At 49.7% G+C, this 19,096-nt stretch overlaps 1 protein-coding gene across 1 annotated transcript in view; it reads right to left on the bottom strand.

Moving 5' to 3' along the window:
- Positions 1–239: 239 nt before the first annotated feature.
- The window catches only part of DHRSX (dehydrogenase/reductase X-linked), a 314,506-nt gene continuing 295,649 nt past the window's right edge, over positions 240–19,096 (bottom strand). Inside the window, exon 7 of the mRNA XM_073013905.1 lies at positions 240–5,556. Within this exon, the coding sequence (XP_072870006.1) occupies positions 5,368–5,556 (189 nt within the window). The 3' untranslated portion in view covers positions 240–5,367. The remainder of the gene's footprint in view (positions 5,557–19,096) is intronic.

Below are 19,096 nucleotides of genomic sequence, written 5' to 3'. Positions count from 1 at the left end.
AAGAAGGAAAGGAAGGACAGGAAGAAAGGGAAGAAGGAAAGAAGGAAGGAAGGGAGAGAAAGGGAGAAAGAGAAGAAATGACGAGGAAGGAAAAGAACGAAATAAGGAAGAAGAGAAAGGAAGAAAGCAAAAGAAAAAGAGAAAGAAGAGGGAAAGAGAAAGAAAGAAGGAGAAAGAAAGAGAAAGAAAAGAAAGCAAAAAACTTGAGGAATTCGAATAAATGCTGATGCCCAGAAGAATTAACTGCAGAAGTTTCTTGGGGATGGGGCCAACCATGAGTCATTTTCAGAGGTTGGTCCAATGAGCATCAAATGCCCACTAGCTTTCCTGGATATCTGGGGAGACCGTCACAGAGAGTGAGAGGCCTGAGCTCACCGATGGTTTTACACAAGGCTCACTGGGGATTGGGGATGTCCCGTTTCAGAGCTGCTCCCTGTCCTCAAAGAGGGGAAGAGGCATGAACAGAGATGGCTACACCAGTTGCAAGCCCAGTGCAAAAGGAGAAGACGCAGTCCTTGTTCCAACATAATGAACAATTTCCAGGTGGGGGCAGCAAAGAGTTAAACCAGTATGGCGCCCTTCTGTGCGCGGCCACCCCGTGTGAGTTACAGAGTGCAGACTCATGAAACTTGGCGTGTAGATTACAGAAGCTATCCACCTCCGTGGCTTTCCGGGTCTCTAGAAATGGAAAGAACATCTTCCGCACTCTCATCTGGTTCCTGTGGCCAATAGTAGATTGAATAGTGTCTCCCAGAAAGATATGAGCAAAGCCTAATCCCTGGTATCCGTGAATGGGATCTGATTCACAGAAAGGGTCTTGGCAGGTGTCATTGAGTTAAGGGTCTTGAAATGAGATCATCTGGATTATCCAGGTGGGCCAGAAATCCAGTATCAAGTGTCCTTATTAGAAACAGGTAGAGACACAGATACAGGGAGAAGGCCACGTGGAGATGGAGACAGAGACTGCCACGATGCGGCCACAAGTCCAAGGGATGCCTGGAGCCCCCAGGAGCTGGGAGAGGCAGGAAGGATCCTCTCCTAGAGCTTCTGGAGGGAACTGGACACAATTGTAGTGGACTGAACTGTGGTCTCCCGAAAAGATCTGTCTATACCGTAACACCCAGAGCCTGGGAATGAGAACTTACTTGGAAATAAGAATCTTTGAAGATGCAGTGAATTAAAGATCTTGAGATGAAATCATTCTGGAGTAGGGTGGGCCCTAAATCCAATGACAGGTGTCCTTCTAAGAGACAGAAGAAGACACACAGACACAGAGGAGAAGGCCACGTGGAGACAGAGGCAGAGACTGCAGTGATGCGGCCACAAGCCCAGGGACGCCTGGAGCCCCCAGAAGCTGGGAAAGGCAGGAAGGATCCTCTCCTAGAGCCTTTGGATGGAACTGGACACAACTGTAGTGGACTGAACTGTGGTCTCCCAAAAAGATCTGTCTATACCGTAACACCCAGAGCCTGGGAATGAAATCTTATTTGGAAATAAGGATCTTTGAAGATGCAATGAGTTAAAGATCTTGAGATGAAATCATTCTGGAGTAGGGTGGGCCCTAAATCAAATGACAGGTGTCCTTCTAAGAGACAGAAGAAGACACACAGACACAGAGGAGAAGGCCACGTGGAGACAGAGGCAGAGACTGCAGTGATGCGGCCACAAGTCCAGGGATGCCTGGAGCCCCCAGAAGCTGGGAGAGGCAGGAAGGATCCTCCTCTAGAGCCTTTGGATGGAACTGGACACAACTGTAGTGGACTGAACTGTGGTCTCCCAAAAAGATCTGTCTATATCCTAATACCCAGAGCCTGGGAATGAGACTTTATTTGGAAATGAGGATTTTTTTTTTTTTTTTTGAGATGGAGTTTTGCTCGTTACCCAGGCTGGGTTGCAACGGCATGATCTCGGCTCACCGCAATCTCCAGCTCCTGGATTCAAGCAATTCTCCTGTGTCAGCCTCCTGAGTAGCTGGAATTATAGGCTTGTGACACTGGAGTGATGCAACCACATGCCAAAGGGATGCCTGGAGCCCCCAGCAGCTAAGAGAGGCAGGAATTGATCCTTGCCTAGAGCCTCCGGATGAAGCAGAGCCCTGAGACACCTTGATCTTAATCTTCCGGTCCCAGAGCTGGAAGAGAAGAAATAGTTCCTTTTGTCTTGAGGCCCCCAGCTATGGTCACTTGTTACAGCAGGCCTGGAAAACTGATCAATGGCATCACCTGCAATGAGCTGTTTGAACACACAGCCATCTCATGGGACCATCTACATCATCTTCACACAGAGACCTGAGCCCCACGGGGAGCTTGGCACATGTGATGCCGGGGCCTCTACAGATCCAGATGTGGGGGTTCAGTCAGGCTGGTGGGAAAAATTTTAGTTATCATAGCCACAGACCCTCTGGGAAGGCCTGTGAGTTTGCATAACTTCGGTAATAAACCTGGCTGAAGACAGCCTAGCCCCCTTACCTTTAGTTTAATTAGAGTAGAAACAAAGGAATGTGGGGAGTTTATCTAACTAAATTGTTTACTCATGTGGTCCTAAGACTAACCTTTGATCTATTGCAGGAGCTTAACTGCTTTCTATTTAGGGAAGTCCGCAATGTCAATTTCCCTCTAGCGGTGTTGACTTACGACCTTTGTCAATTAATCTTTACTGAATAAATGCAAGTCTCGCTCACTGATCCAGGCCACGGCCACTACTAAGTGGCTCGGACGCTCAGCCAAACTGGCAAAGCAGACTAGCTGTGTGTCCGTGTACTTCATTCATCCATGGCTGGCTCAGGGTCTGTGGGACAGACCCCCGCACCATAAATCTTGTTGCAGTTCTCACCATATAGGCTTCAGGTCTCCCCTGCAACACCATGAGTCCAGCTACGCTAGGGAGGTCAATATCATGCGTGCATCCTGCAAGTTTCATTGTCCTTGTAACCTCTGGCAGGCTGTCCTTCCTGGAGGCTGCTTCGTGGCCTGTTAGTCTGGTTGTATCATTCATGGTTTTTCTATGAAGGGTCTTAAGATCTAAGCACACATCCTGCACAGACACTGCGTCTGTCTGCAGAAGGGGCTTGAGCTCATTCTCTCTGCATCGAGAGTCCTGTGTGTTGAGGTCTGAGCTCTGCCCGAAACAGAGACATACCAACTGTTAGGGTCACCCCGACCGGACGTCCCCTTCCCCTCCCACAGGCCTTACAATCCAGTCCCTTGCAGTCTCCACACCCCTCCCCCAGGGCTAAAGACAAACGCCCCCCTTCACTGACCCCTCCAGTAACTGTTTGTCCAGACAGTCACAGGACGTGGTTAACACGTCTGTTAACCTCACATAAGGAAGCTGGCAAGAAACATCTCCAGGATGCGGTCAAGACACCTGCAACCCCTACTCAGCTTCCCAACCCCAACCCAGTCCTCCTGCAGCCTCGGCTCAGCTCCCCCACCCCGACCTGGTTCCGGCCCTATAAAACCCTGCTGTAGTCTGTAAGGGGGGCTGCCTCCTCTAACCGTGGTGGACCAAGCAAGCAGCTCAGTAAAGCTTGCTTGCCTGATTTGTAGGTCTCCTCATCCTTTCTCTCGGCTGACCTTACACCGATGATGTAGTGAGCATCTAACGTGAACATCCCAGGGAACAAATCTACATTTCTTATCCTTTTGTACCAAGGACGGTCCCTTGTCTAGTGGGTCCATGACATAGAATTCCTGGTTTTCTGTAAAGGAACAACAGAAATCCAGGCATCCTGGTTATCTACCAAGGAAAATCACCATCTGTGGTGACAAACCCATTCCCAGAGGATGACTGATTTTTTTTAAAGAGGCCAAACAATACATTTGTTATTTTCATTTAAGTTGCTTATCAGGGCAACCTTACCCATCTGGGAACAATCTAGCAGTCAGGTAAGAAGCACATGCTCCCGCAATTAGTTTGAACTCCATCCCGGAATTGCAGCTGGTTGTGATTCAAAGGTACCGGCGTGCCAGGAGCTGATGTTGGGTTTGAATAGTCAGTGGGATTTTCTCACTTAGGGGAATGGATAATAAGCCAACCAGTGGTCATCAGTCTCACACATAATGAGTGCAGGCTCCTAGGGTCTACACAGTACTTTCTCAAAAGCATTGCAAATGACTCCTTTCTCCATGTTGAAATTGGAGAACCCAACACCTATCTCTCTAACACCAGACGAAGGATTGAGCCTTCCTTGCCTGTCTGGTGAGTAAGAGTGAGCCTGCATACCAAGATCCGTGAATGGGATGTGATTCACAGAAAGGGTCTTGGCAGGTGTCATTGAGGAAAGGGTCTTGAAATGAGATCATCTGGATTATCCAGGTGGTGTATCCTCTAGTAACTACCAATTTGTTGGAGCCTTAAAACAAGAAGGATTTATTCTCTCTCTGTTCTGGGGACGAGAAGTCTGAAGTCAAGATGTCACAACGGCCGAGACTGCTCTGAGGGGTGTAGGGGAGAATACTTCCTGCCTCTCCCAGCTCCTGGTGGCTCCAGGCATTGCTTGGCTTGTGGCCGCATCACTCCAGTCTCTGCCTGCATCATCACATGAACATCTCGTCTTCTGTACTCAAAGCCCCCTCCACCTGTCTCTGATAAGAACCCTCGTGATGGCATTCGGTTCACTGGGATGATCCATAATGACCCATCTCAAAACTCTTAATTCTATCTGCAAAGATTCTTTTCCAAATAAAGTAATATGTATAGGTTCTGAGGGTTAGAGCGTGAACATATCTTTTGAGGGCTACCATTTGATCCATAGCTGTTCAGTGGTTTACATTCTCGGATTTGACAGCGGCATCCTTCACTCGTGACTGTGCTGCTCTGGAATGAGGTTGACCAGATGCTGCTGCTGGCCACGTGAAACTGATCCTACAGGCCGTGGCAAGCAAAGGCTCACACCTCCCCATGTCTGACATCTGTGAATCACAGCTGGGTCTCTGGAAAAATCAGTGAGTGCAGGAACAAAATCAAACAGGAGACCTCATCCACCACTACGTCTCAGAGAAGATATTGCGGCCCCTGAAAAGAGGTCGTCTCTCTTGGAACTTTTGTACTCAGTTGTACCTAACGCGGCAAGGGAAACGGCACATTTGTGTTGGAAAACGTAATTATTTATGGCACCTGTGATAATTGGGCACTTTGGAATCACAAGGTTTATGGTTGAGGACCACCTGGGGTGATCATCCCCCAAAATGTTTCTTTGGCTTCTTGAAGTTCTGCAGAGGTTGAGGCAGCTGCCTGAAAACTAGAGGACAGAGCCCTGTGGGCAGGTGGGTGTGAGAAACTCAAACACTGCAGTCTTCACGGACCCACAAGCCATGGACAGCTGCAATGTGTTTCTAGGGACAGCAACTATCCTGAGACAGGACATCACAGGGTCACATCAAGTACCCCAGTCATGTCACAACTCTTAGACCAGAGCTGCTGCTGCAGTTTCTGGTTGTAGGTGACGTGGAGGGACTTGGTCTCTTTCTCGTTGTACAGGTAACGGCCACCAACGCCTTCCAGCTCTGGGGTGACTGCTGCGTAGATGGAAGTCCACGCTCCCTCATCAGGGGTCTGGTGGAAGAAGAAAAGAAGGCTACAATGAGACAAATTTCTGAGCAGGAAGCAGGATTCTCTGGACCCACGTGGATGCTGCAGGGAAAGGTGGAATATATTCATCAGCTGCACTGAGAAATGTATGCGGAAAGCGAGGTTGGGTCATCAGTCGGAACCACAGCTTCTCTGCCGCTGGGTTTCTTTCTAACAGGCACTGACAATAACGCACCCAAGTGGGTTGCATTTCAATGGTAGGTTAATCCATCTCACTAGGCAGATGCATATTAAAATCCCTGATGTACGTATTTAATTCATGCACTCTTTATGGGACCGAAATGCTTATTCATTGACTAGAAGCAGATGAGTGAGTGCTTGGCCTCTGTATTTAACAAACAATATTAAGCAATTAGATGAAACATCAGAACATCAAAAAGATTGTTGGTTTCAATTCAGCAAGGCATGCTACATCGGAGAATTGGGGCATTTATGCGCTGTGATCATATGCTTCATGGAAACAAGACAGTTCAAAAAGGAACGTGAGATGCAGAAAAAGGTTTTTCAAAGACTGGGGATTTTACCCTAGTGGAAGGTGATAATCTTGAAACACAGCACACCCTGGTTTTCTACAGTGGGAGTTGGCCTTTGGTCATGGTCAGTGGGATGGAAGAAACGGAGGATTCTCAGAGGAATTAGAAGTTGTGGGACCTGAGAACCTTCAGAGCTAGGATGCAATAATCCAGGAACCAACACAGTCCTTCTTAACATCTTACTGTCACAATGAAGATGCTTCAGGAGGTCATCTCTCGTAAGAAGCTTCTGGGAATCTGGTGAACGAATCCACCATGTGGGGGCACGGTCTACGAACCAGGAAGCAGGTCCCTGCCAGACACAGAATCTGCCATGCATTGATCTTGAACTTCCAGCCTCCAGAACTGTGAGCAACAAATGTCTGTTGTTTACAGGCTGCCTAGGCTATGGTGTTTTGTGACAGCAACACAAACAGACTGAGACATTTGATGTCCAGAGTTTTTACTGGGGTTTCATTGCATAGGTATGTTTGATTCAGTCACAGGTCACATGATCAAATTCAACCGCCAGTCCGTCTTTCTTCCCCAGAGGTCAGGCTGGCCCCAAATTCCAACCCCCTGATGACATGGTTGGTGTTTCTGGTGGCTAGCCCCATCTTGAAGCCATTTAGGAAGCACCAACAGTCACCTCATCGTACAACCAGGGCGTTGCTAGCATTTGTGAAATTGCGAGAGTTTGAGAAGTTCCTCCTTGTTACAGAACCAGGAATAGAGACCAGATACTGTCTTTGTCATGTCCCCTCTAGTTTTCTGGGAGTGATGATCCAATCGCCCGAACTGATCTCACCTCTCACCAGTGCCCCTAGCACTGCGGTGGCTCATGCCTGGAATCCCAGCGCTTTGGGAGACCAACGAAGGAGGACTGCCTGAGTCCAGGAGTTTGAGACGAGCGTGGGCCACATGGCAAAACCTAGCACTGGTGAGAGTTCAGGCACATGCCCTCCCCAAAAGGAAAAGGACAGACTCTGTGGGGTGGCCTGTGACACCCAGTCACTTGAGAAATTCTCCTGCTCCCAGTTCACTGCCTCCCAGTCTTGACTTCAGCAGCCAGTGTGATGGGGAAGGGCATGGTAGAGAATCCAGTGTGCCCACCAGCCCATCCTCTGGGTGCCGAGCAAGGCGAAGAGGAAGGCCGGACCCCAGTGCGGGGACAGAGCTGCCAGACTCCTGATGTTGTTTCCCACTGACTTGTCTCTGCTCTTCTGCTGCCTAAAAAGAAATGGATGGAGCTAGAGAACTTCCCAAGTCTGGAAATCACCGAGGGGAGTCCGGAGGTTTTGCAAACCCAAAGTGTCCTGGGAGATTTGGAGGCTGATATGGTCTGGCTGCGTCCCCACCCCGATTTCATGTTAAACTGTGGTTCCCATAATTCCCGCGTATCATGGGAGGGAGTCACTGGGAGGTACTTCTCGTGCTGTTCTCATGATAGTGAATAAGTCTCACGAGATCTGATGGTTTCATAAAAGGCAGTTCCCCTGCACACACTCTGTTGCCTGCCGCCATGTAAGACATGCCTTTGCTCCTGCTTCACCTTCCGCCATGATTATGAGGACTCCCCAGCCATGTGGAACTGTGACTCACCCACATCTGTACATGCCAGGCAGTGCTAAGAACCAGGCAGGGAGGGAGGGGACGGACCTGTCTGCACAGAGTCCTGCATGCACCTGCTGGGAACAACTCAGTGTCATCAGCTATGGCCTGGGTCAAAGCACCTTTGTTTTGGGTATTCAAAGATCAGTGAAGGGTTGAGTGAAAGGGACAGAGAAAGAAAAAAAATATCAATGGAAGGAAGAAAGAGAAGGAGAAAGAAAGAAAAAGAGGAAGAAGTAAGGAAGACATGAGAAAGGAATGAAGGAAGGAAACAAGGAAGCAAAAAAGGAGGGAAAGAAGGAGGGAAAGAAGGAGGGACACAGAGAGAGAGAGAGAGGGAGGCAGGCAGTAAGAAAGGAAGGAAGCAGAGAACAAGAAAGAAAAGAGGGAAGGAAGGAGGGAAGGAGGGAAGGAGGGAAGGAAGGAGGGAGGGAAGGAGGGAAGGAAGGAAGGAGGGAAGGAGGGAGGGAGGGAAGGAGGGAGGGAAGGAGGGAGGGAAGGAGGGAAGGAGGGGAGGAGGGAAGGAGGGAAGGAGGGAAGGAGGGAGGGAAGGAGGGAAGGAAGGAGGGAAGGAGGGAAGGAAGGAGGGAAGGAGGGAAGGAAGGAGGGAAGGAAGGAAGGAAGGAGGGAAGGAAGGAGGGAAGGAAGGGAGGGAAGGAAGGAGGGAAGGAAGGAGGGAAGGAAGGAGGGAAGGAGGGAAGGAAGGAGGGAAGGAAGGAGGGAAGGAGGGAAGGAAGGAGGGAAGGAGGGAAGGAGGGAGGGAAGGAGGGAGGGAAGGAGGGAAGGAGGGAGGGAAGGAGGGAAGGAGGGAAGGAGGGAAGGAGGGAAGGAGGGAAGGAGGGAAGGAAGGAAAGGAAGGAAGGAAGGAAGGAAAGGAAGGAAGGAAGGAAGGAAAGGAAGGAAGGAAGGAAGGAAAGGAAGGAAGGAAAGGAAGGAAGGAAGGAAGGAAGGAAGGAAGGAAGGAAAGGAAGGAAGGAAGGAAGGGAGGGAGGGAGGAGTGAGGAAGGAAGGGAGGGAGGGAGGAGTGAGGAAGGAAGGGAGGGAGGGAAGAGTGAGGGAGTGAGGGAGGAGTGAGGAAGGAAGGGAGGGAGGGAGGAGTGAGGGAGTGAGGGAGGGAGGGAGGGAGGGAGGGAAGGAGGGAAGGAAGGAAGGAAGGAGAAAAGGGAAGCAAAAGGAAGGACTGGAGGAAAAAAGATAAGAGGAAGGAAGGGAGGGAGGAATTTATTCCTCAGAGCCTTTGCTGCATTTACCAATTCTGGTTCTGCCCCCATTTGACCAAATATCTGGGGTGACTCTGAGAATTCTGATTTCTAAGATAAGGCAGACGTTGTGAATTTGAAATAGCAAATCCCTTTTGTGTCATTCAAGCCACGATTTGCTTTTTATTAGAGCTCCTGTTCTCCAGATAGCATCCAGGGCACACAGAGATATTTGCCTGAGACTGTTCAAAGAGCTTCAGAAAGCTGCTCCCTCTGAACTCCACACTTAACTTGTATTAGACGTGCTGGGCTTTGCAGAAGAGAAACACACAGGGCTCCCCTTTGTCCTTGGGGCGGGTCCCCCGTGCTGTGTGCAAGGAAACTTTCTAACTCTCCACTGCCAGGAGCAGAGGGCAGTAGGAATGGCATCACCTGGGATGTCTCCTAGGGATGAGGCTAGCAGGGCGTGGGGGGCAAACTGTCCAGCTCTCTGCAAGGCACACAGAGGCTCATTCACCTTCTGTAAACGTCGCTATTTGAATGCAGACACTGGCGGTAGATCCTTGAGATGTGATCAGAGAGATCTGAGGGCACGTGTATTTATTTCAGCGCCATCCACATCTTAGGGCAGGAACTCACACTCAGGGAAGTGGCTGGCAAGTAACGAGACTCTGAGCTGAGCTTCCCAAGGAGAGTTTCCATGCCCCAGAGTTGTGGAAGAGGGGACGGAGCAATGCTGTGGTCCAAGAAATTCAGAGACCTGTGCCCAGGCTCGGCCGCCTTCCTGGAAGAATGTCCTGAACATTCTACAAAGGCCACGCTTCCTCTCCATACCTCTGCTCCAGCCACCCAGGGATCCTGCTGCTTCTGCCACAGTGTCCCCTGCCTCTTGCCTCTCTGTACCTGCTGCTTGCTCCTTCTGGAATGTTCTGTAAAACAGGCTTCCCGGGGCTGGATGTTTTCTGGGATGCTGACTCACACGCAAATCAGAGGGTCATACAACCTGTGCGTGTGTGTGTGTGTGTGTGTGTGCGCGCACAGATATACGCAGGTACGTGTGTGTGTGTGTGTGCGCGCACAGATATACGCAGGTACGTGTGTGTGTGCGCACAGATATACGCAGGTACGTGTGTGTGTGTGTGTGTGTGCGCACAGATATACGCAGGTACATGTGTGTGTGTGTGTGTGCGCACAGATATACGCAGGTACGTGTGTGTGTGCGCACAGATATACGCAGGTACGTGTGTGTGTGTGTGTGTGTGCACAGATATACGCAGGTACATGTGTGTGTGTGTGTGTGCGCACAGATATACGCAGGTACATGTGTGCATGTATGTGTGTGTGCGCGCACAGATATACGCAGGTACGTGTGTGTGTGTGCGCGCGCACAGATATACGCAGGTACGTGTGTGTGTGTGTGCGTGCACAGATATACGCAGGTACATGTGTGCGTGTGTGTGCGCACAGATATACGCAGGTACATGTGTGCGTGTATGTGGGTGTGTGTGCACAGATATACGCAGGTACATGTGTGCATGTGTGTGGGTGGGTGTGTACTTGTGGGTAGATGTGTATTATGTGATTGTATGTGCATAGCTGTATGTATATGTGTAAGCATATGCATGTATGTGCATGTGCATGAATGTACATGTGAATGGGTACGTGTGTGTATTCATGCGTGTGTTTGGGGAAATACATGTGCGTGTGTGTGGGCACAGATGTGTGGGTATGTGTCTGTGTTTGCACATGTGTGTGCATGTGTGCATGTGTGTATATGTATGCATGCATGCGAATGTATATTTGTGGGTAGATGTGTATTATATGATTGTATGTGCACAGCTGTATGTATATGTGTAAGCACGTGCATGTATGTGCATGAATGTACATGTGAATGGGTACGTGTGTGTATTCATGCGTGTGTTTGGGGAAATACATGTGCATGTGTGTGGGGGCACAGATGTGTGGGTATGTGCCTGTGTTTGCGCATGTGTGCATGTGTGTATATGTATGCATGCATGTGAATGTGTACTTGTGGGTAGATGTGTATCAGTGTAAGTGCATGTCTGTATGTATATGGATATGTGTGAGCATATGTACGTACGTGGATGTGCATGAATGCAAGTGTGAATATGCACACGTGTGTATAGGAATATACATGTATTTGCATAAATATGTGTGCATGTGTGCGTGTTTGCTCATGCATACGTGCACACATGCATGTGGGCACAGATGTGTGGATATATGCGTGTCTTTGGGTTTGCACATGTGTATATGTGCGTGTGTGTGCATGTGTGTCTATGCATGTATGTGAATGTGTGTGCATTTATGCACATGTGCATGTGTACAATGTGTATGTGGGGGTGCAGGTGCGTGCATGTGTTTGCATCTATATGTATTTGTACATGTGTGCATGTATGTGTGCATGAGTGTGCACATGTGTACGTGCACACACACGCTCTCAACTCCCCAGTGAGAGCTGTGGGTTGTGCTAAACTTCTAGGGATGTTTCACGTCTTCAGTGACCACCTGAAGCAGAGAGGATTAAGGAAACCTTCGTTTAACTACAATCCCATAATACACACACACAAACCTGCTCTTACCAGGAATAAACACTCACCTGACAGACAATGCAGAGGAGATGGCTTGTGCTGTTTAATGTCAGGTAACACAGGTCTTAGGTCCGCTCTGTGATGACTGATTTCATGTACTGGCTTCATGTATTGATTTCATGTATTTAACTGGCTGGGCTATGGTGCCCAGACATTTGGTCAAGTACCATTCTGGGTAGTTTGTGGATATCATAAACATCTGCAAATCAGTTGAGTTTAAGCAAAGGAGAGGACGCTTCAGCATGTGGGTGGGCCTCACCTCAGCAGGAGAAGGCCTTCACAGCAAACACTGACACTTCCCAGAGAAGGAATTCCACTCCAGACTGTACCAGGGCAATCCTGCCTGAGTCTCCACCCTGCCCTGCAGATTTTAAGCTCAAGGCTGCCATGTCAACTCTTGTCCAGGTCTCCAACCTGCCAGCCAGCCTGCCAGTTTTGGACTTGCCCCGCCCCTACAATCCCAAGAGCCAGTTAGTTAAACTCAACCTCTTTCTATGCATAGATCCCGTCGGTCCTGTGTTTCTTGAGAACTGTGACTAATACAAAACTGACCGGTCTCGATGGCAGAGACTGGGCATTCTGAAACCAGGAAGAAATGCCAAGCTCCAGGAATGATCTTGGCTTATCTCCCAGCTTGAGGCACTGGAAGGTCTTGCAGTCAAAGCACAGACACTGCTGGCTGGTTTTTAAGGCTGCACCGAAGGAGGGAATTTATCCACTCAAGGGAAGAAGTTTCCCATCCAAAGAGGCTGCTTCTTTTTAGGGTGGCAGCCTCAGAGCCTATGGCGTCTTCGTTCCTGGGGAGTCTGTTAGAGCCACCAAAGAGAGTCCATCACAGACATACACTGCGGAAAGGAGAGATGGCATCTCCTCGGACAAAACGACCCTTCCCAGTTCTGTAACTTCCATGGTGTTCAATGTGTACGTCGAATTGATCCAGGTGGCATCACCTCTGAGCCCGAGAGAACCTCCCTCTTTCCCTCCCTCTTTCTTATGCCCTTCTTCTTCCTCCTTCGCTTCCTCTTCCTTTTTCTCTTTCTCCTCTTTTTCTCTCTCTATTCCTCTCTTCTTCCTCCTCCATCTTCTCCTCCTCCTCTTTCACTTCTTCCTCCTCCTTCTCTTTCCCCCTTATCCTCCTCCTGTTTTTCTCTCTATCCTCCCTCTCTCCCTTCCTCTTCCTCCTTTCTTATTTCTCCTTTTCTCTCTTCTTCCTCCTCCTTCATCTTCTCCTCCTCTTTTTCCTTTTTCCCCTCTCTCTCCCTTTCTCTCTGCCTTCTCTTCTTCCTTTTTTCTCTTTTCTCCTCTTCTTGCCTTTTCTCTATTCCTCTTTTTTCTCCTCCTTCATCTTCTCTTCCTCCTCTTCACCTCTTCCTCCTTTCTCCCTTATCCTCCTCCTGTTTTTCTCTCTATCCCTCTCCCTTCCTCTTCCTCCTTTCTTCCTCCTCTTTCTCATCATTTTCTCCCTCTTCTTCCTCCTCCATCTTCTCCTCCTCTTCCACTTCTTCCTCCACCTCCTCTTCTTTCTTCCCCTTATCTTCTTCTTTTCCTCTTTCTCTCTTCCTTCCTCTTCTCTCTCCTCCTTCTCTTCTTCCTCCTTTTCTTTCTCCCCTTCTTCCCTTTTCTCTCTTTACTCCTCTTTTTCCTCCTCCATCTTCTCCTCCTTCACTTCTTCCTTCTCCTCCTCCTTTTACTCTTTCTATCCCTCTCTCTCTTCCTCTCCTCCTTGTTTTCCTCCTTTTATTTTTTCTCCTTTTCCTCCTCCTCTTCCTCCTTTTTCTCTCTCTCCCTTCCCTTCCTCCTCTTCCCCTTCCTCTCTCTCTCTGCCCCCTCTATTATCCATTTACAGTATAACCCAGGCTTTCCTAAAAAAAAACTAGATAATTTTCACACTCTACTCTTCTGTTTCTCAAAGTCTTCCTCTGAATCGAACTCACTCTTGTTCACTTGTGTGAGGCTGGGGGATTCCTGAGTGAATTTTTATCCACTTGTTTTGAAAACAACAATAACAACAACAACTAAAGCAACAGAACTTCCTTCAGGATTCAGATGGAATTACCAAGAGCTATCTTCTTTTGTCCACAGCCCCAAAGCTGGGGCTCAATCCCCTGCAGTCCTGGGGTCAGGGGTCCTCACGCTTAGCACTCAAGAGAATCAGCCAGAGAGCTTGTAAAAACAAGTGCACCCCTGATATTTCTGACTCGGCGGGTCTTAAGAGGCCCAAGAATCTGCTTTTTTTTTTTTCTTTTTTAGATGGAGTCTCACTCTGTCGCCAGGGCTGGAGTATAGTGGCATGATCTTGGCTCGTTGCAACCTCCGCCTCCCGAGTTCAAGCAATTCTCCTGCCTCAACCTCCCGAGTAGCTGGGATTACAGGCGTCCGCCACTACGCCCAGCTAATTTTTTGTATTTTTAGTACAGATGGGATTTCGCCAAGGCGGCCAGGCTGGTTTCGAACTCCTGACCTCATGATTCACCCGCGTCTGCCTCCAAAAGTGCTGGGATGACAGGCATGAGCCACCGTGCCTGACCCAAGACTCTGCATTTCTAACCAGCTCCCAGACGCTGCTGAGCTCAGAGACCACGTGGGGAACCCCACTCATTCCGGCTGCTTATGCAACTCTGCAAACTCTACACCACGGGTGAAATTCAGCCTGGACCTGTTTCTGTACAGGCTACTACCTAAGAATGGTTTTAGATTCTTAAAGCGGGAAGGAAGGAAGGAAGGAAGGAAGGAAGGAAGGGAGGGAGGGAGGGAGGGAGGAAGGAAGGAAGGGAGGAAGGAAGATGCCAAAGAGGGAGGGAGGGAGGGAGGGAGGGAGGAAGGAAGGAAGGAAGGAAGGAAGGGAGGAAGGAAGGGAGGAAGGAAGATGCCAAAGAGACTAGAGGTGGCCGACAAAGACTAAAACATGTCCTATCTGGCCGACCTCCTGTATAGAGCAAGGAACTGCGGCTTCGTGGCAGAATTTAATGATCTGCCTCTGTGCAGCTGTGGCTGACAGGCGCTGTCTTCCACACATTCTCAGAATGATGAAGTGGCCTTCCTTGGTGGCGCCTTGTGCAGGGAAATGAAAGTTGCCTTCTGAATACACAACACAGTCCTGTAAATCATGCTCCCTGTGGCTTAAATAACACATCCCGTTTTATCTACAGCTTTTTTTAAAAAATGACAATCTTTAGAGACTGGCAAGAGGACAGAAGATGTATAAATGTGAACCCAAACCCAAGAACGCAGTGTGTTCCCTTTTAACACATACAAGGGAATCTTTGAAGTCCCAGACGTCCGCCGGGCGTGCTGGGGAGATGGTGTGCAGCCATATTTAGAGTAAAATCTGCATCAAGCCCCTCTTCAGTCCCGGGGACTGCTGGAGCTCCAAGCTACAGAAGCTGCACCAACTTCATTCAGTCCAATGAATGTTTAGTAAATGCTCACCCATATTTTGCCAGCTCTTGAGGCAAAGGAAGACAGCTTTAGGAATAACCCCTGCTGCCTGGGAGCTTCCAGTAGGCATGGGCAGTGGGTGGAGGGTGAGGCACAAGTGCAGGAAAAAAAAAAAAAAGATGAAACACACACAAAATAGAAGAGAAGATAGAGTTTCAAGGGTACTAAATAGAGCCACAAGCAATATAGTCAGAGAGAGGAATGAATGGCTTATAATTACATAATTACACAGCGCTTTACAGTTGAGAAAATGGTTTCCCACATATTCTGTCAGCAATGTTCACAACAATATTATGTGATATTATTATCCAGAATTAACAAATTAGAAAAAATGAGAGGCATAGCAGGGAAGGAGAGGAGAAGGGAGCTGTTGCAGGAAATAGCCACAGGCTGATTCTTCCAGAGACCCCTCCCTCATCATCTCCCTTCTTTCTCTGTTTTGGTATGATGAGCCCTGATCCATGCACACAGCTGGGTCCATACACATGCATTCAGCATCTGCCGCCCTACCTTCATCCATGCACACAGCCTTGATCCATGCACACAGCCCTGATCCATGCACACAGCCCGGATCCACACACACAGCCCTGATCCATGAACACAGCCCTGATCCACGAACACAGCCCTGATCCACGCACACAGCCCAGATCCACGCACATAGTCCTGATCCAGGCACACAGCCCTGATCCACGCACATAGTCCTGATCCAGGCACACAGCCCTGATCCACGCACATAGTCCTGATCCAGGCACATAGCCCTGATCCACGCACATAGTCCTGATCCAGGCACACAGCCCGGATCCACGCACATAGTCCTGATCCAGGCACACAGAGCCCTGATCCACACACATAGTCCTGATCCACGCACACAGCCCTGATCCAGGCACATAGTCCTGATCCAGGCACAGAGCCCTGATCCACACACATAGTCCTGATCCAGGCACACAGAGCCCTGATCCACACACATAGTCCTGATCCAGGCACACAGCCCTGATCCACGTACATAGTCCTGATCCAGGCACACAGCCCTGATCCACGCACATAGTCCTGATCCAGGCACACAGCCCTGATCCACGCACATAGTCCTGATCCAGGCACACAGCCCTGATCCACACACATAGTCCTGATCCACACACACAGCCCTGATCCAGGCACATAGTCCTGATCCAGGCACAGAGCCCTGATCCACACACATAGTCCTGATCCAGGCACACAGAGCCCTGATCCACACACATAGTCCTGATCCACGCACACAGCCCTGATCCAGGCACATAGTCCTGATCCAGGCACACAGCCCTGACCCACGCACATAGTCCTGATCCAGGCACACAGCCCTGATCCACGTACATAGTCCTGATCCAGGCACACAGCCCTGATCCACGCACATAGTCCTGATCCAGGCACACAGCCCGGATCCACGCACATAGTCCTGATCCAGGCACACAGAGCCCTGATCCACACACATAGTCCTGATCCACGCACACAGCCCTGATCCAGGCACATAGTCCTGATCCAGGCACAGAGCCCTGATCCACACACATAGTCCTGATCCAGGCACACAGCCCTGATCCACGCACATAGTCCTGATCCAGGCACACAGCCCGGATCCACGCACACAGCCCGGATCCACGCACATAGTCCTGATCCAGGCACACAGCCCTGACCCACGCACATAGTCCTGATCCAGGCACACAGCCCTGATCCACGTACATAGTCCTGATCCAGGCACACAGCCCTGATCCACGCACATAGTCCTGATCCAGGCACACAGCCCGGATCCACGCACATAGTCCTGATCCAGGCACACAGAGCCCTGATCCACACACATAGTCCTGATCCACGCACACAGCCCTGATCCAGGCACATAGTCCTGATCCAGGCACAGAGCCCTGATCCACACACATAGTCCTGATCCAGGCACACAGAGCCCTGATCCACACACATAGTCCTGATCCACGCACACAGCCCTGATCCACGCACATAGTCCTGATCCAGGCACAGAGCCCTGATCCACACACATAGTCCTGATCCAGGCACACAGAGCCCTGATCCACACACATAGTCCTGATTCAGGCACACAGCCCTGATCCACGCACATAGTCCTGATCCAGGCACACAGCCCTGATCCACGTACATAGTTCTGATCCAGGCACAGAGTCCTGATCCACGCGCATAGTCCTGATCCAGGCACAGAGCCCTGATCCACGCACACAGCTGTTGTAGGTTTTCTGCAGCAGTATTGAGAACAGCAAAGATATGCAATCACCCTAAGTGTCTGTCAGCAGAGGACAGGCTAAGATAAAAAACAGTATAGTATATTCACACCGTGGAATATGATGCAGTCATATCAAAGAAGGAAATCATGTCTTTCGCAGTGACATGGACAAATACTGCGTGTTTCCACTTTTCATTTTATTATTTTACTTATTTTTATTTTTTTGAGACAGAGTCTCGCTCTGTCGCCCACGCTGGAGTGCAGTGGTGCGATCTCAGCTCACTGCAGCCTTCACCTCCTGGGTTCAAGCCATTCTCCTGCCTCAGCCTCCCGAGTAGCTGGGACTACAGGCGTATGCCATCACGCTGAGCTCATTTTTGTATTTTTTAGTAGAGACAGGGTTTTACCATATTGGTCAGGCTGGTCTTGCACTCGTGACCTCAGATGATGCACCTGCCTCCGTCTCCCAAAGTGCTGGGATTACAGGCGTGAGCCACCACACTCGGCCCGTTTCCACTTTCTGAGGTCCCTTGAGTAGTCAGACTCATCAAGACAGAAAGCAGAATGGTGCTGCTAGGAGTGAGGAACAGCAGGGAAACTGGAAGCTGTATTTTAGTGGAAACAGAGCTTCAGTGTGAGAAGCAGGCCGTCGTCCTAACCAACTACTCAGACACCGAAAGTCAAATGCCCATCCTGCCATGTTCTCACTTGTATGACTTTCAAGTGAGACTTCACCAGTGGGGTCTACACGGACACAGACAATGGACTGACAATGAGGACCTTGAAAGGTGGGAGGTTGGCAGGAGGTGGAGGATGAAAAAAATCACCTGCGGGTAAAGTATTCACTGCTGGGGTGATGGGTTCACCAGAAACCCGGACTTCCGCTGTGCAATGTCTCCATGCAAGAAATCTGCACCTGTATTCCTTGAATTTATAATAAATAAGCAAATCAGTAAATACATAAGCCAGGCCAGGCAGGGCACAGTGGCTCATGCCTGTCATCCCAGCACTTTGGGAGGCCAAGGTGGGTGGATCACGACGTCAAGAGATCAAGACCATCCTGGCCAACATGGTGAAACCCTGTCTCTATTAAAAATATGAAAATTAGCTGGGCATGGTGGGATATGCCTGTAATCCCAGCTACTCAGGAGGCTGAGGCAGGAGAATCACTTGAACCCGGGAGGCGGGGGTTGCAGTGAGCCAAAATTGTGCCACTGCACTCCAGCCTAGGCAATAGAGCATCTCAAAGAAAGAAAGAAAGAAACCTGTACCTGTACTCCTTCAGTTTACAATAAATAAGGGAATCAATAAACACACTAGCCTGTTGGTGAGATGAGCCATTAAGATAAACAAAGCCTTGTGAAGGGAAAAGCAAGCACCCAGGCGAAGCCCTGTCTTCGGAGGTTGTGGCACAGGCCGGAATGAAGCGAAGGAGACGGATTGGACACCTGGGGGAAGGGCACGCGTGGAGCAGGAAACAGACAGGGCTGAGGCTTGCACATTGGAGGGAAGGGGTGAAGTCCCTGGTGGTTCCACCTGGAGCAATTTCTTCCTTTCCTTTTTTTTTTTTTTTTTTTTGAGGTGGAGTTTTGCTCTTGTCACCCAGGCTGGAGTGCAGTGGTGCAATCTTGGCTCACTGCAACCTCCTGCTCCCGGGTTCAAGCAATTCTCCTGCCTCAGCCTCCCGAGTAGCTGGGACTACAGACGCCCGCCACCACGCCTGACTAATTTTTATATTTTTTGTAGAGACGGGGTTTCACCACGTTGGCCAGGCTGGTCTTGAACTTCTGATCTCAGGTGATCCACCCGCCTCGACCTCCCAAAGCGCTGGGATTACAGGCGTGAGCCACCATGCCTGGCCACCTGGAGCATTTTCAGTGGAGCACGGGGGACTGGAAGTGAATTGTATGAATGATTACT

The sequence above is a fragment of the Chlorocebus sabaeus genome, chromosome X (genome assembly GCF_047675955.1).
Source record: "Chlorocebus sabaeus isolate Y175 chromosome X, mChlSab1.0.hap1, whole genome shotgun sequence".
NCBI lineage: Eukaryota > Metazoa > Chordata > Mammalia > Primates > Cercopithecidae > Chlorocebus > Chlorocebus sabaeus.
This window is presented reverse-complemented; position numbering and strand designations above follow the sequence as displayed.